The 23,165-nt window shown below is 42.8% G+C and overlaps 2 protein-coding genes across 17 annotated transcripts in view; one reads left to right on the top strand and one right to left on the bottom strand.

Moving 5' to 3' along the window:
* The window catches only part of VDAC1 (voltage dependent anion channel 1), a 351,958-nt gene that overhangs the window by 246,699 nt on the left and 82,094 nt on the right, over positions 1 to 23,165 (bottom strand). The gene's annotated exons all lie outside the window — the stretch shown is intronic.
* Positions 1 to 23,165, top strand: part of TCF7 (transcription factor 7) — a 126,394-nt gene that overhangs the window by 93,683 nt on the left and 9,546 nt on the right. For 8 of the 16 annotated variants that reach the window (XR_012160218.1, XM_073355565.1, XM_073355570.1 and 5 more), the window contains exons 4-11: positions 495 to 627; positions 4,295 to 4,385; positions 8,845 to 8,931; positions 11,610 to 11,720; positions 12,126 to 12,288; positions 13,199 to 13,306; positions 19,125 to 19,214; positions 22,162 to 22,210. Coding sequence is in view for 15 of the 16 variants with exons in the window: in XM_073355565.1 (XP_073211666.1) it covers positions 495 to 627; positions 4,295 to 4,385; positions 8,845 to 8,931; positions 11,610 to 11,720; positions 12,126 to 12,288; positions 13,199 to 13,306; positions 19,125 to 19,214; positions 22,162 to 22,210 (832 nt within the window). In the remaining variant the exon portion in view is untranslated. Of the gene's footprint in view, positions 1 to 494; positions 628 to 4,294; positions 4,386 to 8,844; positions 8,932 to 11,609; positions 11,721 to 12,125; positions 12,289 to 13,198; positions 13,307 to 19,124; positions 19,215 to 20,746; positions 21,079 to 22,161; positions 22,211 to 23,165 lie in introns of those variants that run through there. The other 8 variants (XM_073355567.1, XM_073355573.1, XM_073355577.1 and 5 more) reach the window with 4 other exon arrangements.

Genomic DNA, 23,165 nt, shown 5'->3' with positions numbered 1-23,165 from the left:
CCAAAATACACCAGCGTCACTGCTGGTGTGGATCTTTCCTGTAAGGGACTGTAGCATTTATTTATTTAGGTAAAGATATTTTTCTGCTCTGTCTTTGAGAGGATTTATTATAATTCTCAGCATCTCACTTCCAAAGCCAGGCCTACAGAGGGCACTTGCAGTCTTAGGCAGGCAGGAATGGCTGCTTTCATAGAATCATAGAATACCAGGGTTGAAAGGGACCTCAGGAGGTCATCTAGTCAAAGCAGGACCAATCCCCAAATGGCCCCTTCAAGGACTGAACTCACAACCCTGGGTTTAGCAGGCCAATGCTCAAACCACTGAGCTATCCCTCCCCCCTGTGAAGTCTCTGATCCAGACCTTTGCTTTTGCTAGGAATAGCAGTTCTAATGATATTTGCTTAGACACGTAATACCAGATACTCAATATACCTGGATTGTAAAGCACAAAGGCATAAATTGCTGAAGCCTTTCCCCTCCCCTTGTATTTTACAGTCCAACAAGGTTCCTGTAGTGCAGCCGTCCCACGGAGTCCATCCACTCACCCCACTCATTCCATACAGCAACGAACATTTCAGCCATGGCTCCCATTCACCACACCTGCCAGCCGACATCAACCAGAAACAAGGTAACTCTTATCCTACATAAGCTTGTTGGGGCAGGGGTCCTCATGAAGACTTAGAAGAGGGGGCTGATGCCATAAGCTGTTGAAATTAGAGTTGCTACATAGCCTGTGTTTTTCCAGCATGGTCAGATTCTTTAACCTATGTCCAGTTTAAAAAATAAATGACCATCAATGCAAACACTAAGTGCAGCGAGCCATGGGCAGGTAGGGGCATCGGCTAGCAGGGGAATTGCTTGGGATTTAGCTCCTTGAGGATGCTTTGCAGTCATGGCCAAGAGAGGCTTGAACATCAAAAAGTATCTGCCTTGATCATCCATTTTGCTTAATTCTCCGTGTAATAACTCCCTTTGTAGCCTTAGAATAGACCAGAGTCTGGGGATGATTCACAAAAGTCAACCAGAAAATGGAAAGTAACCTTTCTTTTGACTCATACCCGAACAGTTGTCAGGTTGTCATTATGAGAAAATAAATGCTTGAAACAGGAAATATTTTGACTAACTGGGATCTGTGTCTGGGGTGTAGCTGGATTTTTACAGTCTGCAGCCGTGCGTATGTGGTTGTCATACAGTTTGAGTATTTAGATTTCTCTTATTTGTTAATATAATACATAGCAGACAATCATTTCAGGAAGAGTATAGAGGAAAGTACGATAAGGAGAGGTTAGTCCCTGTACTGTGAAAAGTGAATACATGTGTGAATTTATCATAAATCATTTCTGGTTTGGGGCTAGTGAGAAGCTGCTGTTATATGTTGTATTGGTGCAACAGACTCAAAATCTTCCAAATTCATCCAAAGCTTTGCTAAGATTCACAAACTTTGGGCAGACCCTGGGCATAGTTTCAAGTAAAACTAGGTTAATTTACAGCTTTGTGTCAACCTAAATTCTGGCAGGGATCTTGGGTTCATTTGAACCTGGAAGTCAGTGGAAAACTCCAGGTGCATACACAAGATGGTGTGTTTCACGCAAAGCCCTGCATACCAAAGCCACATGGCTGCCTACCGTTCTAAACTTTATGTGACGCTATCCTGCCAACACCCCCATTGAGAGGTAAAGAAATGAAGTGTTCCACCCACACATTATTGTTGCTCACCTTTTGGAGTGGGGGAATTTTCTGTAATTTCATACAACAGTCACCAGTCCACATAATCTCAATTTCTAAAGGTTCTGAGCATGTTGCAAAATGATAGTTTAGCTGAGTTACAAGTGCTGCCAAACAATGTGTGATAAAGTAAGGGGAATGGCTAAGGAGGTGATGGTGATTTGTCAGCAGTTTGAACCCTAGGGGCCACATTCTGGTCTCACCAGTGTTACCCTCAGTAAGTCCACAGACTGCTGAGGATTTACACTCATGGAACAGATACCAGAATATGTCTGGTGTCTCTTCCAGACAGCAGATTGCTTGCCAGCCACCAGCATGTAATAAAGTCATCAGAAAAATACAAAGTTAAATTAAAACCTATTAGAAGCATAGCTAATGGCAGATTTCCAAGTCTCACAAAAGTGGCGAGGGAAGATTTTATTTTTTATTTTTTTCCAATCTTGCTTGGCTCCTGAGGGAATATAACACAATGCACCTTATATCAGGCTGCCCTTGAAAACTACTTGCAGAACACAGCTCCATGGCTCCTCAAGGGCCTTTGAAAGTCCCTGCCTATGAGTGTGCTTCAGGGACTTCCTATTAGTATGTAAAGCTTTAAACAATAGAGCACCAGCCTACCCCAGGGACTGGCAGCTGCCCTATGTCCTTTCATGAAAATTAAGATTGGCACTGGAGCTGCTAATAGTCCCACAGCATAAACCTCTGTTGAAGACCCATGAATCTAGAGTGCTCTCCTCCTGGAGATAGGCCAAACTACATCCTCAGTGTCCTTCAGGGCAAGGATCTATTGGCTAATACATAACTGGAAGGTTATTTGATGTTCTGTTGTCACCAGGTAACTATACAAAAGGTCAGTGTTGTGTTCAAGGGATCATTCATTTCATATCCTTTCACCATAAGGCATTTCCCTGGCAACATCTCACTCTTCATCACACAGACAGATGCACACACGCTCGCTCTCTTTCTTCCCACATGGGGGACATTAATCTGGGGATCTTTCTTCCCCATGTCCCTTTTGGAGGTAGATACCTAAAGCCTGGTTCTGGGTTTTAATCCTGTGCCAGGTGCAATGAGAGCAAAGCAGGGTGCTTATGTTTTTCTGTTCCCCAATTCTGAGGGCAGCTGAAGACCCATTTGGCCCTCCGTGTAGAAGCAGCTTCAAGGCTGCTCTAACTTCTTCCCAGCTGCCCAAGGCTCCAAGAGAAGCTGTCCTGAAAGCCAGAAAAATAGCCAATGTATAAAGACACTCCGGCCATACCCCCTTTCCTCTAACCACACTCTGTTACTGACAGCTGTGAAGAGCACCCAGGGAATCCCATTAGCAAAGGGGAATTCCCAGCTGGGCACATGAACTTAGTTTATGGCCCCTTGACACCAACAGAGCGGCACAAATAGGTTGTGGTGGAAGAGACAATCAGGCCCTTAAAATCAAGACCTCTCTGAAATGGAATACACAAGGGACGCTTAGAGAAATGGCCCTGAGGGAAGCGCATGGAAAAAGTCATTATGGATAAAGAAAGTGCATAATGAAATGGCAGGAAGCCACAGGGAAGGAAGGCCTTGCTCCTGAATGGGGTCATTGGTCAGCATTACCGTGACACCCCATAAGGAAGAGTTTATCTGTGATGAGCAGGAGCAGTGTGAGTGGGAAGAGAGGAATAGAAACTGCTGGGATGGAGCTGAAATGCAAAGCACAGTGTTGTTTGGCAGGTGAGTGTTGTGGCCTTTGGATGAACGAAACATGAGTAGAGTCGTCATCTTTTTTCTGCAGTAATGTTTGAAGGTTATCACTTTGCCCTGCCCCGCAGCAAAGGGCTACACCGAAGGGCATGCATGGGAGGGAGCCTCCCATCCCTGATCCATGGTGTTAACAGGGCTCACGCTAGTCCTATAAAAATAGCTGGCTAAGTGGTGCTTTGACCTTGCCCATGAGGCTGAAGCTTGGACTCCCAAGCCCCACTCTCCTCCGGCCCAGGCTTCAGATCTATTTTCAGAGCGCTAGTGAGAGTCCACCCAGCACAAGTCTGTGGAGCCGAGCTTGGAGGCTTGCTCCCAGATGCAGCGTAGACCCAACCAAACCATTAAAAGGGATCAGTTGTTGTACCCTGTCATTTGGAAATGATTGTGCAAAGGAAAATACTTTTGTCACGTATGTTTCTGCGGGCAGGTCTGTGCTCGAAGCGCTACAGCGCGTCCGGTGAACCAGCTGTATGCTGACGGGAGACGTAATTACTACACCTCTGAGAGACGCAGAAGCTACCTTGGCAGGAGAGCGTCTCCCGCGGACGTAGTGCCCGTGCGGACAGTGCTTAGGTCACTATAACTTGCGTCGCTCGTGGAGGGGCGAGCGTGTGTCTTTTTCACAGCCCTGAGCAACATAAGTTACATCCGCTTAAGCGGTAGCATCGACCTGCCCTCGCGAGTCGCAAACCTAACTGAGTAGCTGTCCTTGGAGTACATGGAAGTACATATAGAAGTTGAAAACATATGGATGACCAGAAACCTGGAAATGCTACTGCTTGCTCTTCCCAAATTTCCTTCTCTAACTAAAGTCTTGATCCTCTGCTTAGGTGTGCACCGTCCTTCCCAAACATCGGATATCCCTGGTTTCTACTCCCTCCCTCCCAGTGGGGTTGGACAGATAACACCTTCTATGGGATGGTAAGTGCTGACAGTTTATCCAGGGCCTCAGCAGGCAAATTGAGCCTTGCTCTTACACCTGCATCCTAAGCCGCACCAAGGTCCATTTACTCTCTAGGTCTTTGATCCACTCTAAATAGTGTAATTTACTGGTGCACAATTTGTTTACCAAAGCACTTTGCAAACATTAGCTCTTTAATCTTCACAATGGCCCCACCTGTGGACTCACAAGGCCTAATTTCCCCTGTGAGGTTGGCAAGTAGTATCACCCCCATTTTACAAATGGGAAGCAGAGACACAAAGAAGCAAAGGGATTTGCCCCAGGTGACTCAGCATCAGAGCTGGGACTGGGAATCTGGGCCACTAGCTAGATATCTCTCTGCGTTTCCCGATGCCTTTCACATGACATTTTGTAGGGATTTTAATAAATAATAAAATAAAATAAAATAAAAAAATTGAGAGCTGCTTAGGTCAGCAGTCCATTGCCCATCCTGCTCTAGATGTAATCAAGGCTTCTCGTTTTGAGTGGGATCTAGTTCTGTCATGCTCTGGATTTAGCCATGGGCTGCTATTTTTGAGCATATCAAACTTTGGTGTCCCAGCCCTGCATTCAATCCACCAGAAGCTGCCTTTCAAAAAGTGTAAGACAGAAAAACACAGTATGGCAGAGAACTGTCTCAGCGGAGTACACAGAATGCTTGCTCACCCAACAGCAGTATGTGTGTGTTCTGACATTATTCAACCCATGATCTCTTGGAATCCTGCATTCTGAGTGGCCCAGAGACCTATGTAAATCCTTCACTCCTTATTAGTTAATATTTTATTTTTGTCATTAAAACTGAGTGACTTTGAGTACTCATAGGAAGCATATCTGGTGAGTCAGGACATGCCATTTTTGCGTGATCTCTCTTCAAATTAGATTAACATTGTCAGTGAGTCCCATCACCAGTTCCTGATAATGTATTGAAATTGTAGAGACATGAGGCAAGATTTACAGCTGTAGGGTGAGTTTGGGAACATACATCACTGACCATTTGCATGGGGGAATCTTAAGGTGAAATAATCAATGGACAGCAGTGTCCAAAAATTTCCTGACTGTTTCTCTTGCAAAAACCTGATATAGACATGTAGGTATCTTAAAAAGAGAGGTGAAACAATTAAAGAACAATGTGACATGTTAACTAGATTTTTGTTTGTTGTTAGTGTTCCAAATATTTAACCCCAAAGAAACAGAGACGGAGGCCAGCCTTAGATTTAGGTTTGGGTGTGAGATTAAATTTTGCTTTCTGTCCTAAACCTGCTGCTCTTGGCCGATGGTTTAACTCCTTGGACAATGTGATTCCTCCTCAGGACAGACAAATAGAGACTGCAGGAGTGACTGTGCTGTAACGTGAAAAAAAAAAAAAAAATTGGAGGAAAAAGCAGCTACTCGGCCAAAGGCACAGCTGGGAGAATGGGAAACAGTTAAAGGCAGCCTAGTTACATGGAAAAAATCTCTTTCTCAAAATGTTTGTTTGTTTGTTTGCTGGTCAGACAGGAAATTCATTTTGCTGACAGCCGGCATCTGGCAGGATTTGGCGCCTTTAACCAAGCTAGTCAGACAAGTTCATTAATGACTAATGAAACTGATATGGTAAAATGACAAATAGAAAAACAGCCCTGTGGATCAGAGAGCAGACATTTCAATTAGCACTTTTACAAATAGGAAATGTATGTAATTTTATATTAATTTTTAAAATAGTTGTCTGCTTGAAGTTTACAAAATTCCATAGAACCACTTCCCAGTCCTAAACTTTAGTTTGATGCTTATTTTTCAAGATGTGTTGTGAACAGAAACACATGGTAAGCTCCAGTAAGTTTCAAGCTTGGCTTCCCCCAGAGGAATGATGGGCCTCCCAAAGGGAGTTCCCTGTCAGAACTGCCTCTGAGTTATGTAAATGAAGAAATTCTGCATTTGAGAAGTGCTTAGAAGCAAAGATGGTTCTCAGCTGTGTCCGCTTAGACTTCTGTATGTGTTTACAACCCGAATGCTGTATCTCTCCCCACGCACTTCAGGGAAGTGTGACTGATATTTTCAAATGTTTCATCAAAGAGATAGGTCACCAGTTTATGCTTTTACAGAGGTTTGGTGCTTAAACAGTGTGGAAACTAATTGTGTAGGAGAAGAAACACCGCAGAGACTCCTTGTGCCAATAACTAGTGCTGTGGTATGTGGACAGTTCTTAAGGTTCACTGTTCTGGAATGAAGCTGACTTCAAACGCAAAGCGGTCTTAATACAGGAAGCAGCTTTTCCTTAGCAAGCTGCCTAACAAGAGTTCAGCAGAAATGGTCTTTGTTCCTGCTGAGCATTTTGAGAAGAGGAGCTGCAATAACTCTCTCTTTAATTAGCTGGGATGACAGTCAGGAACTTCGAATAAAAATGAATTATAGTCCAGTCCAGTGAGTTTGATCGCTGGAGCCTGACAACACACCTTAACCAAGAGCCTTGTAAACTGTGTCATTTGCACAGCTCACCAGCTTAACTATGCACCAGGTTTGCTGCTGTCTCATTATTATGTTTTCCCCTTTGTCTAAAAGCTGTTCTCTCATCATGGGGTGATAAAATCTTTAATTGTACATTCCCAGCGATCATGGATTGGTTTTGCAATTGAATTAATTTGCATGTCAAAATCACTTTGGATAAAGGCTTCAGTGCCATGATCCTTTTATATTCAGATATCTTGGCCCCTAGAGTAATGAATGTCACTTCTGGATTAACTTTGAATGTTTTCTCACCCCTGGGGCAGGAATGCTAAACTTCAAAGGTTGTTTAGGTTCCTGATATATTGTAGCACTTGGCTGTTTGTTGACATGTTTATACACTACTAACTTCTAAGGAGTGTGAGAGGGATTTTTGACTGGCAGGTTGTAAACAGAGCAGGCCAGTTCTCAACCATGTACACTAACTTTAATACAGGTTTCAGAGTAGCAGCCGTGTTAGTCTGTATTCGCAAAAAGAAAAGGAGGACTTGTGGCACCTTAGAGACTGACCAATTTATCTGAGCATAGGCTTTCGTGAGCTACAGCTCACTTCATCGGATATGCATCACGAAAGCCTATGCTCAGATAAATTGGTTAGTCTCTAAGGTGCCACAAGTCCTCCTTTTCTTTTTTGCAACTTTAATACACACAGAGCTTTTTAGATTTCATCAAGCTGAGACACAGTAATTCCCTGAGTGCCATAAACACAACCTTGTTCTTTCGGGTTGAGGGGCTAAGTGCCATGATTCCACAGTGATGGCTCTTCAGAGCAGGCATCGTGATTACCTCTGTCTGAACAGCACCAGGCAAAAGGCAATCCCAGTCCTTTGCAGGACATCTGGATGCTTCGGGGATATAATAATAATAATGGACCTCATTTTCAGAAGGGTGGGAAATCAATTGAAGCCGTTAATACCGATCATGTTCAGTAATAACGAATGAGGCAGCACTTCTGTTCTAAACCCCAATTTGCTTGTGCTTAGCAAAAAACCCTCTCATTTCAGTTTCTTTAAGTTTGAAACTTCATGCCCAACTTTAAGCCAGAGGTGAAATAATTTTTGGAAAGTGTGTAGAAAATCCATTCTGATGGGGGTATTTTAACCTATCTGAGCATGAAAAGGTTTTTCATTGATTAAGAACGTTACTCGGACGTTTGGACTCCAGTAACTCAAAAATAGCTTCGGATTCCAAACCTGGCGCGTACACAGTCCTGAGTCTGGAATGTAAGCGTTACTTCATTTGAAGAAATATATGGCCTGACCCTCAGCTAGTGTAAATTAGCATCGCTCCATTGAAGTCAGAGTCTTCAGTTGAATTCAATGGAGCTACACCAATTTTCACCACTTGAGAGTTTGTCTCCTACTTTTGAAATCAGATCATTTTAAAACGGTATAATGCAGTGTGTTGTTTTCCTTACTGACTTAAAAGATCTACCAAAGCCTGCTACTCCAGTGATCCCAGGTGCAAATATTTGATTGGTTGACCATTCCCCTAATCACCAGAGTGGGAAAGAGGCTGATTTTGAACTTGGCAGTTCATCTTGGTATTGCACAGCAAGTGTCTATGCCTTGTAAACACCTTTTCAGTTAGGGTGCGCACTGCTGAACAATGTGTTCCTATAGTAATAATCCACCTGAACCTTTCATCTTGATACCTGTATAGCAGATTTTAAACTGTTTAGAGCTAATGAAGTGATACACTCACATAATGCTCTAGTATTTTTCAACATTTGGGGGAAGTTGGGATCCACATTCAGATCTGAACTTTGCAATCTGGGTCCATCTGCATTACCTCTGCGCTGAGGTTGGAAAAGACAGATGCTTGTGGCATACATTCTAGCCGCCAGAGCGACTAAGGCTTTCACATTATTGAGTAGCAATGAGTCCAGTTATAGAGGATATTTTTAGGAAAAGCCACACGGATGTAGATGCTTTATAGACTCTTTCTTCCCGATCCCAGGCAGAGCCAGTCTGTCTATCCGCTTCCGTCATGTGGATTTAGACAGCCGTATTCGTCAGCGCTCTCTGCTGGGGCTACTTTCTCCAGGTAAGTATGAGCTGTGTGAGACAAGACAGCAGCTCTGCTGGTCTCGCAGCTTGCGCCATACAAGCTTGCAGCAGACTGCAAACGTCCAGGGAGGGGCTGTCAAGCTTCCAGATGGCAGGAGCAGGGAAAGAATTTTGCTTTTAGTCAAGTCTTTCTAAAATCATAAAAACATTGAGTTTCCATGGAGAAGCCACAAAGATTTTATTTTTATACTTTTTTTATTGATTAAAACCAAATATAAAAAAAATCCCCCACTATCAATATTATAAAGATTGGATGAGGTCCAGTTTTTATATACAGTGTCACTGCAGCCACTCCAAACAGCTCCCTTACCTTGAACTGTAATCTTTACTAGAGATAGAAATGTTCCTTTCCTCAGTATAATGGACTGAGGTATGTTGTGCGGAGACTGACATGTTTTACTGGCTCTTGGTCAGGTTGTAAAGCTGGCGGAGAGTATGATCACTACCAGTGATTTTATTTGTCCCCATGACTGCAAAATTTGAACATCTGAGCCTTTTAAATTCCATTTGTCTCCTACTGCACTTCCCTGCATTCCAGTAGAAGGATGAGGAGTTGCTATGCTGCATCACTGGATTGTTGGAACTAACTCCTTGCTAACCCCTATTAAAGCCTCCCCACAAAACTTAAAAACCTAGGGTCAGGTACTTAGCGGGTATAGAACAGTGTAGTTCCATTGACTTCAGTGGATCTCTGCCAGTTTAGACCAGCTGAGGATCTGGCCGCTAGAACACAATAAAACTTACATACAGAGCAAGTTGCATTTTGTAACACAAGCCTAGGACATTGGAGTACTGCAATGTCCCTCTCTTCTCCATACGTTACCCTGGCAGATTTATGAACATGTCGGGCCCAACTCTGCCTTCATATACATGTGCACAGTGTCCACTGACTGCACAGGCATGCCTGTTAACACAATTTGCCCCTTAAGTGTGGATTTGTCCTACAATTACATAGCACTAGAGCGCTTACAAACATGTTTGGACAAAATTATGAAGAGTTCATTACAAACGCTTGCATTGTTCCTTCCGCCAACCGACAGCAAGCCCCTATGCTCCTGTTGGTCTCTTCAGCTAGAATAGATTAAGCCCCATGGGAGTTTATGTGCAAGCAACATTTGTTCGCATCTCCAGCTTTTGCTTCTGCTATGTGTTGTCATGATATGTAGGAGATAACATTCAAACTGTTGTTGAAGGCTTTCTTCAGGGACTTATCCCTGGAACAGTGGCAGGAAAATAGTCAGCCTATTACTTTAGTTTTCCACCATGCTGCCTGAGGCAACTTCTCCTGTCTGAGCATCTAAATAGACTATAAAATGATAGAGAGGAGTTTACAGTCCTCAATAGTTGCCCAAAAATCTCATCTTGCATGGTGTTGGCATTTTCACATATACTATAGAGTGGGACAAGTTTTGCAATACTGCAGACAAAAAAGAACACCTTGTCAGGAGGATCAAACTTCAGTGTGGCCAATGGATCAAATCAAAACATCTTTTTTTGTGTGTGACGAACATATCTCATGAACAGTTGTTTATCTCCCAGGGGAAATTCTTGCTCTCTCCAAGCTCCAGCCATAAAATGGCAAGTTTGGCAAAGCCTGGCTATAATCTCAAAAATCTATACAGAGCTAAGGAAGCTCGTAAGCTAGTAAAACCTCTTATGAACTCATTTCTGTGTTGGTGGAGAACGTGGCTAGGGCTGGGTGTACCTCCAAGGGTTGCAGTTTGATTTGTGCTGAGACTCATGCCTTTTCTGTTTTAAAAAAAAAAAAAAAAAAAAAAAAAAAAGGTATATGGGGGTCCTAATTCAAATCCAAATGTTGGTGTGGTTTTGGTTTTTGCTGTAACACTAACAAAAATAGTGTGACCACCGAGATCTGAAAATGCCTTTTTTTAAAAAAAAATAATAATAAAAGCTGCTGATCGCTGTAAGTCTAGATTACATTGCAAATTAATTTTTATTAAAAAAGACCCATGGAATGCTGTTCCAAATCTTTTCTGCTATCAGTTTGGCTACTATGTTATCCACTCATCCGCTGTCATCATGACAGAGGAATACTCAGCAAGGGATGTATTGATGGATGAAGCCAAAGAGAAGCATCAAAGACCCCAGGCAAAATGCACACCTCCCCTTTGTTTTCATTGATTCAGAAACTTTGTAAGTGTCATTCTTCAGGTGAAACCAAGTGAAGCACTGCTGCCTTTATTTAACTACTACTGCTAGAGCACCAGCAGGGATGGAAAAGTCCTGGGTTAGGCGTGGCAGATCTGCAGCACCTTGGCATCCCTACATGGACCCCTATTATTCTTTCAGGAAGAATGCTTTCCCTACAAAATTCAGAGATGCATAAGATAAGGGATGTATCTCAATGATTTGCTTTGTTTACTTCAGTTTAGCATTTGTTCTTGTGACTTAAAAACAACTCAAAGAGTGCCATCTAGTGAGAAAAGAGGTGTTCTCCATCTGCCAGATGTGACTACTGATAGAAAGAGCTGTACCCAGCCACCCCTTTTCCTGTTCATCTGGCAGTAATGTTCTGCAGACGGGTCTCTCTCCCATATCTGAATCCTCCTTTAAGAGCTGAATCCAGCCATTTATCGCGGGAAGGTTGTGCTACACAGAAAGTCCCAGTGATCACTGACATGCCCTCTGTTGCAGGTTTACACATCCCCTGATGCTGAGCTCTGGAATGCACACCACTGGAATCCCTCATCCAGCCATAGTACCCCACTCTGGGAAGCAAGAAATGGATCATTACGACCGGAGCATGTAAGTCAGCAAGTCTTGAGACAAGGGTGAGACTATCAAAATGATCTCCTTAACTATTTAGTCTGAGTCTCAATTATTCCACTGTTTGTATGGGAGGGGACACTTAGGGTGGTAAAACCCTGTGGAGGCCACTTGTGGAACGTTTGCAACTCTGTCGATTCGACAAGCAAGGTTGGCAGCACTACACTGTTGCCCCATCAACTGAAAGGCGCCAACGTAATGATGGGCATGATCGTTAGAAGGGTCCGTGCCCTAGTTGCATAAAATACGCATTGGTCTACATTTGAGGTCAAGTGTTTTACTATTTAATATTTTCACGAGGAACAGTTTCTTCTGACTACTGTTCAGTTCAGATAGCGGAGATGCAAGAGCGCGATTGTTACTGACTGTTTTGTTTCTGTCAAGGAAACCCCAACCAGAACCAAAGAGAGAGAAGGAAGCCAAGAAGCCCACTATCAAGAAGCCCCTGAATGCTTTCATGTTGTATATGAAAGAAATGCGGGCAAAAGTCATTGCTGAGTGCACCCTGAAAGAAAGTGCAGCTATCAATCAGATTTTAGGAAGGAGGGTAAGACCACAGAACAGAACATATTGCTTGCTTCTAAGCAAAGCCATTCTCTTCTTCACAATCCCATAGAGAGAGAGAGAACTGATCAGCTACTTAACAACAAAACTATTACCTGTGAGGCTTTGTGGAAAATCAGTGTTTCTTTAAATGTGGTCTGTGTACTAGTGACTCCACAGAATAAAATGTTTAGATGAGCAAACAGTAGGAAGGATGGGGGTGTTCCTTAGAGGGATGAAGCCCATGGGAAGGTGTCTCCTCTACTAGTGCTTTTTAAATAACATTTTTAAACCACCAGGGTAGGTGCCTTTTATGTACTGTTACTTAAATGAACATTTACAAACCCCCTTTCAATGTATGAGGGCAGAGGGGTGGAAATACAAGATAGTTTACACATCACTGGTCTATCGGTAACAAACCACTCCGACACTGGGTCCTAATTTAAGGGGTATTATGACTAAGGCTGCGAGTTTGTCACGGAGGTCACAGATTCTGTGACTTGTGGAGCGGCCGGTGCGACTGGCTCTGGGTCCGCCCAGCAACTCAGGCAGCCCCTGGGCCAGTCAGACCAGCTCCGAGCACCGCTAGCTACATAGAGAGCCTTCACTTCCTTCCCTGGGGAAGCCAATTAGCCATACCACTGCAGATTCAAGGGTCAGCCTTGCATCACATACCAGTGTTTTCCTCAAGCAGGTAGCGAGCGGCTCACTTTTAAAAATGTGTACATTGTCCTTATGCCACTGTAAATACCCAGCATCCAATTACCCTGACGGAACTCAGCTGACACGAGTGTCACTACACCAGGGATAATGGAAGGAGAGCCCGTCTAGCCCTCACCTCGTTCTGGCAGCAAAGAGGGATGGTGATGAAATGCACTGAGGAGTCTCACAACTGACGCATCTTTTTGTTGCAGTGGCACGCACTGTCACGGGAGGAGCAGGCCAAGTACTATGAACTGGCCCGGAAGGAACGGCAGCTTCACATGCAGCTCTACCCAGGCTGGTCTGCTAGAGATAACTATGTGAGTGCTTAATGCAGCTAGGGACTAAAGACCCCATCTTGGCAGCATGTTTAGAAAGCTATAGTTGAACTTGAAAATGTCACCTGCCTTATTTAACAGCTGTCCCTGATACCGTATCTCCTGATAGCCATGGGGCGCACCAATGCACTCATACAGATAGGTGATAGAGGGGAGGGTATTCATATACCCGTAGACATAAGAATATATGTGTAAGCAGTATATTACATTTTGTCGTCTGGGGATTAATGTATACTTTTGGCAAGCATGTCACATTTCCCAACAGCTGCTAAATGAAGGAGGTTTGCTTACTTATTGTCTTAGAATAGAAGCTTAGAAGATCTAATAAAAATACCCAAGTTCAGATGAAAAATAAGTAGAAATCAAAGTTATTTTTAAATTACTTGAGTGGTCATTGGCAATATTAGTCCTACGGAAATATACTCCTACGATGTGTGGCCTTAGGCAGTCAATGGTTTTCCATCTATGGTCCATGGACAACAGAGGAGCATTTCATGGTGATCCACAGAATGGAACGTTTTGAGAACCACATCGTAGGTTAGGAAAGGAGTGGGTCTAGGAGGAAATCTCAGCCTCTGAATGACAGATCTGGAGAACTCCTGGCCTAAGACATTGATAAATGCAATGACTTCCACAGCACTCACTATGTGCTTGTTAGGCCCTTTTCCTGAATTCCTTAGGGGGATCAGCTTTATGATTCAGGAATAACCGAGAGAAAATCCTTCTCCTTTAATATGGCTACCTCCCCTGTGGAGATTTAATGGTTTAAAGACTTTATACTCATTTTTTATTATTTGTTGATGGTAGCACTTACTTTGCTGGTAAGATGGAGTGGTCCCTGCCTTAAAGAGCTTGCAGTCTAAAGACAGACCAACAGAGCAGTCGGCAGAGGTTAGGGGTAATAGGAAACACACTTTTTTCTTTCCTTTTACTTTATTGTGCTTGTCAGGAGATTTACTGTAGGTGGCAGTAGGTCTTCAAGAGTGCCTTAACTGTGGAAAGTATACACGCTTTATAGATGAACTCCCTTTCTGGTTAAGCAGTCTCTCACCTATCCTTATAGTACTCTATCATAATTTTAAAAACTATTTATTTAATCTAAAAAATTAGAAATATTCCTACTGAATGATGTGACATGTAACATCAATATCATTTTGCTCTGGGGCTGATGCTTCTCTCACTTAAGCCGGTTTTACACCTGAGTAACTCCACTGATGTCACAGGAATTGCTCCTGATTTACACCAGTGTGAAACTAGACAAAGTCCTTTTATAAGTTTGCCAGCTCTGGCCTAATGTACAGAAGCAGCTCTGTTGCCCAGAATCAGTCACTGCCCTAAAGTTACTGAAAATATCAGTGTCTGTATTTTCCGTTTCCTTAACTGTACAGAGTATAAAATATTCACAAGCTGATTCTGTTGTATTTCCCACCCATATATAACAATTAACCAGTAATGTTAATTAGCTATAAAGATACTGTAACAAGTGAAAGTTACTGAACTTTAATGAGCTTTGGGGAATTTCAAATGGGATCCTTATTGTTTCTTTACTCTAATTCCATTTACCATGGTTATATCCTCTCTTGGCCATTATTATAACACCTTTATCATCAGCTGAGTTGGTGGCCTTTGGACTTTTTCCAATATTGTTTGGCTTGCCATTCATTAGGAGAGAATTCCACAACAGTGGAGGTAATGATCTTCATTGTACAGATTCTAGTCCTGGCCTTAGGTTAGCAGCCTATCTGGGTGAACTTTCAATTCATTCATGATTCTGCTGTCATAAATAAGGGTATGAACCTACATCAAGGTAAGCACAATGTTGTCTGATCAGGGCTCATATGCTGCGTTTGCAGGATGATTGACTCCCTGATCTAATAGGTCTTTGCCCGACCCTGTGATTCTAAAGGGGTCGCAAACAAATGTTACGTTCACAGTGTTCAACTAAAACAAGAATATCCAAACATGGCAGCACCAGCGGTTGTACTGACAGCCTGGGGACTAAGCCTAACTCTTCCATGATTCTCCTGTCAGAGCAGGGATACCAGAGGCAGTCTTTGTATTTTAAATGACCATTTCAAACGAGCGTCCAGAATAAGGTTGCTGAATAGACCACCAAGAAATCTGCTCCGTAAACATCTCAGCTGTCACTGCTGGATTCAACACATGGCAGTGTCAGAGCAGCATTCCCCACTGGTTGTTGGCAATGTGAAGCATGATCTGAAGTAACCGATGGGGAAGGTCATGAAGCATACTGAATGTTGGGATTTCAAGTACCCATAGGCTATGTCTACACTTAGGGCGGCATGTAGAGTACATACACTGCAAAGCGGCCTAGCATGGGTATAAATAGCAGAGTAGCTGATAAGGCACTGCTTAGGTGAGTAGAGTAAAGACATCCTAAGGTTCCAGCGTATGTACCCAACATGGCTCTCTACACACCCAAGCCATGCCTTCATAGCAGTGTGGCATCCTGCCGCCTCCCCCTGCCAGAGACTTTCCCCGATGGGTGTAGCTACACTCTGCAATATGGACGCAGCCTGCAGCTATGCACACCCTACATGCCGTAACCACCAGTGTAGACAAAGCCATAGTCACACAAGCCACATGCTCAAATAAATTGGTTAGTCTCTAAGGTGCCACAAGTCCTCCTTTTCTTTTTGCGAATACAGACTAACACGGCTGCTACTCTGAAACAAGCCACATCTGAGTATCTCTGATATAGCCTAACTGCGCGCCAGTTCTCTGTATGTTTGGTCTCTTCTTGATTAGATTCCTAGAACAGCAGGATCCAGCAGCCTTGGTAGCAGTTCTGAATCAACTCATTAGACATTAGTGAAATGTCATTTGTTTTGTTCTGTCTAGAAATCTGATTAGGTTGTTCTATTTACAGAAGATGGGATTTTCAAAAATGCTCCCTGTTGGCCTAAACTCTGCTCCCATTGAAATCAAGGGGAGTTTTACCATCCACTTCAATGGGAACAGAGTTAGGTCATCCTTAGGTGGCAGGAGATAAATCTACTGGAATCAAGTAAGGGAGAAGTTTGAAACACAAAGGCTTATTTGAACTAGACCCTAAAGAATATTTTAAAGCAGACACATTAATCCTGATGTCCCTTTAGCACTATTTTCTTTGTGTTCTAAGTTGATTTTTTTTCCTCCTGACCATTCCAGGAATGTTTCTGTGACTACTAAGTTTCAAGTGAGTACATGCTTCCAGTAGCCAAGCCCCGGTGTAGAGTTTTCTGTCTGAAACAGTCCCATCACCTCTTTACTTTCTAATCTGTGGTGCATTTGAGAAGAGCCACTATAAAAATAAATCATTTCCCCCATTTTCTCTTAGCTGTACTGACCATTTACGAGGCAACCCCAGTAAGTGTGGTTTTATAGGCATAAGAGTGCTACACAAACATGAACATTCAGCTTTGCTTTTCTAGTCTTTATTTTGATCCTAGATAGAAATGCCTAACTAGTTAGCTTGGGACTTGACCCAAAGCCCATTGCAGTCAATGAGAGTCTTGCATTTTCTTTTAGCTGCTCCCTTCTCTCCGAGTGCTGATAAGATAAATGATCACACCACCACTGTGTTTATAGCCACTCTGTGGCTTCCCCAAAAGGCTGTTCTCCACGGGACGCCTCATTCCACAAGCCTGCACCTGTCTCTGCGGCGCTCCACCAACCTCAGCCAAGGATCTCCTGATTTTGCATGTAGCTCTTCAGGATTCTCAGTGGCATGTATTCCACTGGGATGGCTGCTAAACCAGTATCCGAAGCAGCAGTCAGCGGTGTTATGAGAGCCAGGGCAATACCAGCAGCCTCTAATACAGCAGGTTGCATCCCCACACGCACACCAGGATGGAGTGCTTCCTTTAACAAAATCTCCTCATTGTGTATTTCTCTCACCGAATCTTTTGTCCTCAAAAATGGGTGGGGGGAAGCTGCCATCTGTGCTCTGGAAACATTCTCTCACCCTACCTGCAATTCTCCAGTAACCCCATATCTTCTGCTGGCCATCCAGGCTCTAGCAGTCTGGTGATCAGATCATCCAAAGTTGTTTTGGGACAGGAGTGCCCAAAGCCAGGAAGCGGCTGCTTTGTGATTTTTCTCACTGTATCTACAACAAATGCTTTTCTGTCTTCCCAATTTTGTAACTCAAATGGGGAGGAGGAATCTGGGTCAACGCCCTTGGCATGTGCCTTGATATGAGACAGGAAATACAGTTACTCCCACACTGAAGAAAAGCTCACCGCGATTCGGAGCTTTCCACCTTCACTCAAACCACAAGAAGTCATATAAGTCGTCACAGGTCAAAGCCAGCACGGCAAACAGCCCTTTCATACAGGACAGATCTGCTCCAGCAGCTCTTGGGCACTTGTTAATAGAACTCACTGGGACACAAAGGGGGTTATTATGCATTCTGTGTCAGAGAAGCAAGTAGAGGATAAAAATGTGTTTCCTTATTAATGGGCAGAAGAAACGGAAGAATTGATAGGCAGGTCCAGAGCAGTGGAAGAAAGAATTGAAACACAAACCTGGCTATTTTTAAGAGTCCTTAACAACACTAATGTGGTCATGGCTGTTATTACCAAATATTGTACACTAAGAAGAGCATCTTCTCTTCATGATACGTCAGCAGCACAGAATACTGTCCATCCCATGGAAGCTCTTCTGCTCAGCCTTAACATAGGCTTCCTTTAGAGTGCACTGCTTTACTATCGTGAAGATAAAATATATTTTATTTTTACAAGTTTCTAAAATGCGCCTAGCACTGCGCAGAAACATAAAAAGGCATGGTCCCTTCTGCAAAAGATTTTAGTTTCATTTTCTGTGTGATGCAGTGAGGTGACAAGCAATAGGAAGGGAAGCTGTGAGGAATGACCAGAGTTATGGTAAAAAGATCACACTGTGCCTCAGTTGGGCATGGGCATATTTTGGTCTAAAAAAAAAAAAAAAAAGGGCCAGACTTACTGCTGGTGTAAATCACTGGGAGGAGCTAAAGAGTGTTGATCAGTAGTTTAGACCCAACGCTAATGTGAATAGAACTATCAGTATGTAAAACAATTCCAGTGAAAACACGGGGGAAGGGGGAGGCAAGGATTCAATTGAAATATCGCCGTATGGTGTTGGCAACCCAGATAAGAGAGGTAGTTTGAAGAAAATACTAAACAACACAGTAGATTATTAACACAGGCAACATATGAATTTATCTTGACCATATTCTCGAACATCTACATACTGAGAGAAAGAAGATACCTCTTAGGGTTGTTTAACCAGCCAGTTGCCATTTTGCAGAATCAGTTTTGGCACACCGGGAGGCAACAAGAAGGGATTTGCTGATTAACCATTAGTGACTTAAGGATGGGACTAGTACCGTATTGTCAATCAAGTAACAGTGCATTACTTTGCTCTTTGGATCTCATTTATACCCAGCTTTGCCAACCCCAAGCAGTCAAGAGTCATACCTTAAAAACAAAACAACCCCCACACACGCACAACCCACTCCTGATATTTTGAAAGTAATACATTTGGGGTTCTTTTTATTTGCCTTCTGCTGTTTGAGCTTTTAAGGTTCATGATTTCAAGCTTCTCCCTGCAACCATGAGGGCCATTTTTGTCTGCTGAGATTCTCTCATACCATAATTCTATGAGCTGGGACTTTAAAAACAACCATTGTCAGACTTGTAGTAAAGTCTAGGGCATTGACAACACTGTTTAACTTCTATGCATGTATTGGATTTATTTAGAGATCAGTTACTATTTTAAAACTTTACCATTTTTACTATTTTAATACTTTGCTCTTCAGTCTTCAGGCTCTTCAGCCCGTGAACACACTCAGTTATACTCAGGGCCCCTGGAATTCTGCGGCACTTCAGGGCCAGTTTCTGCGGCAAGGGTAAGAGAATTCTGCAGCGAATGTTAGTCAACTCTGCAGCAGTGAGAACGTATAGCTGTCTGCCACTCTGTACCCACCGACTCCAGTGTTAGCTGCAGAATTCCAGGAGCCCTGAGCTTTTCACACTTCCATGGCCATGGAATCGCTCACTGGCTATGGAATTTATTTAATCCTTTCACTACACTTCAGAGTACAGTGTGGGCTAAATATTGCTTTAAAGTCAATGCCCAGTATGTCATTGGACATTGTTCTGTTACAGAACATAACAGAACAGAGACAGACAAGAAGAAATTGCAACAAATGAACGATGTGTTTTTTCCATTGAGGTATTGAAAAAGTTCAGTCTAGGACCAGCCCAGTAGTGCTGGTATCTTTACTCCTGATATTCCAGCTAATGTTCTTGAAGGTGAGCATTCAAAACTATCCAGCGACTTATACCCATAAGTCAAGCCTGGGCCACCGTGGCAGCTGGCATCAGACACTCATTGACAAGCAACACTGAATGGAGTGCCCTGGATTTAAAATGCCAGCATTATTTCGCTCAGATGGAGTTTAGTCCAAAGGAGGAGGGGTTACAGCTGTGTTTTAACCAGCTGCTTCAGTGCAGCTGAATTTATAATGTGGATGTGATCGTAGACTAGAGTTACATAACATGCTTTGACCTTACCCACAATTATCAGGGACGCAGTGTTAGCACCTTGCTAACACTAAACATGTTTGAGCACAGTAAAAGCTAGAGTGTGGAGAGGGCCTCAGTGGTCTCCAAACTCTTAATCACTTTTCTTAAATTATATGTAAATCTTATGCACCATCTTTGCAGCCTGTTGTGGAATAATCAAAGTGCTTATGATATTGGATTCCAGGACTTAGGAAAATATATTCCAGAAAATAGATTTGTGGAATGTGAAAAACAGGCCCTAGATAGTTGAGCAAAAGCTTTTTTTTGTAGTTATTTTAAAAAACACTGGCTATGGTTTCACTCAAGGGGACCAGAATGTGTAGATGGAAAAGCGGGTGCTCGTATAAACAAACTGTTCGGCCATGTCACCCGCATCAATTTCCATTCCATGTGCCTAGCACTGAGCCTTGGAATGGAAAAAAAATCCAACCACCACTTCTCTGTTTTTCCGGTTAAGATCAAGTGTTTTGTTGGTCTAACTGGGGGTCATATTCTCCTGTGACTGGAGTCTATGATTTGCCACACTGGGGCATTTCCTTCTTTAACTACTTGACAATGATTTATCTAGAGTGACAAAGTGGGTGCGGTAATGTCTTTTATGGGACCAACTTCTGTAGGTGAGAGAGGCAAACTTTAGAGCTTACAGAGAGCTCTTCCTCTGGTCTGGGAAAGGTACTTAGAGTGTCACAGCTAATTATTTATCTATAACTAGCATCCTCAGAACTGATGTAACTGCTCATCCCCTCTCATTTTAGTGACTCCCTCATGACAGTTAAGGAAGGCCCAGCCTCTCTATAGAATGTGCTACCTATGTTTGTGATATCCCTTCCTATCGGTTTACTCATGTCTTTAGGCACATTCCTCCAAGAGGAGCTTCAGGAAGAGGAAATTCCATCTCCAAGTTTCCTGCTGCACAAGAGGAGCACAAAGCTTCTATGCTCTTTCAGGCCCCTCCCTACTGCAAGGCCGGGCCATGACGGTGACTCTCTGCTGCACAGGGGCCCAAAGCAGGAGGCACCTTATAGCTTCCTTCCCTCCCCTGGCACTTTCAGAGATCATCAAGGCACAATCTGGCCCTACATCCCCAGAACTGTCTGTCTATACACCATATATATTACTGTATGTGGAGAGAGATTGATCTGCTGTTTGGTGAATTCTGAAAAATTGTGTGTTGCATCCTGTAACTTCCAGTGTATGCTGAAATACTTGTCCTAAATTGTTACCAGTGTGTTCCCTTTCCATGAGGGCTTGCGCTGTATCTTTTTGTCTCTCCATCTGTGTTGAGTTGGCATTTATATAGATAAAAAGCAGTGTTTCGTTCCTGCAAAGATTCAGCTGGCCTCTTGGCAGCTACCTTGTGGAAGATCCCTAAGCCTGCTTAGTCTGATTTGTGGAATAAATCACTGGTTTTGGTCTGTGCTTTCATTTGGGAATATGGCTGGCAAAGGAAAGCCCACTCTGTGCTGCCTCGGCACTTCTCTCACTGAAGGGGAGACAAAGTATAACAGTTGTTGTTCATGAATCTGTGTCTCTTCCTTTGTATTTAAAAATATGGTATTATTTCATAGTAGAGTTTGCTGTCCCTAATTGTCAAGAAGGTTGTTCAAAATGAACATCAAAGAGTAGATAATCTCTGGAAACTGTGAAGACAGATAGCTCTAAACCAGACAGAAAATGAAGCAGTGGTTTCTCCCATGACTTGCTAAACTGTATCTTAACCATGACTGATGGGAAGTACTGTACATATATCTCAAACGCTAGGAAGGGTTGGTTTTACCAGCAACCTTTTGCAGAAGTTATCAACCATAGCTTTGGGAAGAAAAAAAACCACACACACACACACACACCTTTAATTCCTAGTGTGTGGATTACTGATGGGCAAAGGCCAATCAGATGACACAGAAAGCTGTCTGGTTCTGTACAAGGCCCCTCGTTGCATCATCTGTGATGACTGAAATGACAGAGGGAGATGTACATATCAGACTGGGCAGGTCATGTTGGGAGGTTTGAGTTTGCTACTGCCTCTGAGCTAATGGACCTGGTTATTTTTGGGTTTTTTTTAGTTTAAGCATGAGAGACTCATGCTTTTAGTTCCAAAGGTGCTTGGTTCAGTCCTCACGGGCAACAACAACTCCAGATGTTGTGACGCTTCATGAATTTTACTTATGCCCTATGACAGTCCCTTGCAATTGTTGTATTCATAATACTGAGCAGCCTCCACCAGTTCTCTGAGAAGTGAACTAATATTATTTCCCTCTTACATCCTAGGGAAAAAAGAAAAGACGAGCAAGAGAAAAGCAGCAAGACTCCAATTCAGGTAAACTAATTGGTACTGAATGCAGCATGTTACTCCGTAGCTTATCACTGGGTGTTGTATTTTGCCATCCATGTTTTAGCTCATTCAGTCAGTTTTCTAAAGCTAAAAAATGGTATATTTTAAAGCCACAGTAAGTTATTTAACTATCTTGTTCTTAAAAAACACATGTGGACCAGAACATGGATGGCATTCATGAAAACTGAGCAAGAGAGATTCCAGACCTGAAGAAGAGCTCTGTGTAGCTCAAAAACTTGTCTCTTTCACTCAGTGGAAGTTGGTCCAATAAGAGAGATTACCTCACCCATCTGGTCTCTAATATCTTGGTACTGACACAGCTACAACACTGCAGTCAAACTAGATTGTGGCTAAAAAATCATTTTTAATAGAAGTCACGTCTACAATTTGTTCTGCCACAGAGATATGCAGGAGAAATGCTCCACTAGGTTGTGAGTGACAGGAGGCACCAATGTTCTGTAGTCAAAAGTGATGCCTTTATCTATTAGATGCACCAATATTGCGTATCTAAGAGCTATGAAACTTCTTTAAAGACCACCCCAGGGACCATATCACAAATCTTTTTGTAGTAGAAGTAGCCTAAAAGTCAAACAAAATTGCACTGAAAACCATGGTGTATTTTAACGTGGTTGCTTACTACCAAGTGCTCTTTATTGGAAGTGGACCCTTGTGCAGATTTTGGATGGTGTGGGTGTGCGCACACATCTATACACACAGTGAAGTTATTCACATCGTAGATTTGGAAGCATTTCTAATTTAGCAATACTAATGGACCTTTGTTATATCACATCAAGAGAAAACGTTAAGGCATCTGCTTTGTGTCTCTCATGAAGCTAAACTGCACATTTCTTACAGTAAGTTAACTTTTTATCTCAATTGTTGCCTAGATTGATAACAAGTGTAAGATTTTATGTAATATACGTGGTGTAAAAATAATAAT

This window comes from Lepidochelys kempii, chromosome 8 (genome assembly GCF_965140265.1).
Source record: "Lepidochelys kempii isolate rLepKem1 chromosome 8, rLepKem1.hap2, whole genome shotgun sequence".
Taxonomy (NCBI): domain Eukaryota; kingdom Metazoa; phylum Chordata; order Testudines; family Cheloniidae; genus Lepidochelys; species Lepidochelys kempii.
The sequence above is the reverse complement of the archived record's forward strand: the minus strand, read 5'-3'. Positions and strand labels throughout refer to the sequence as shown.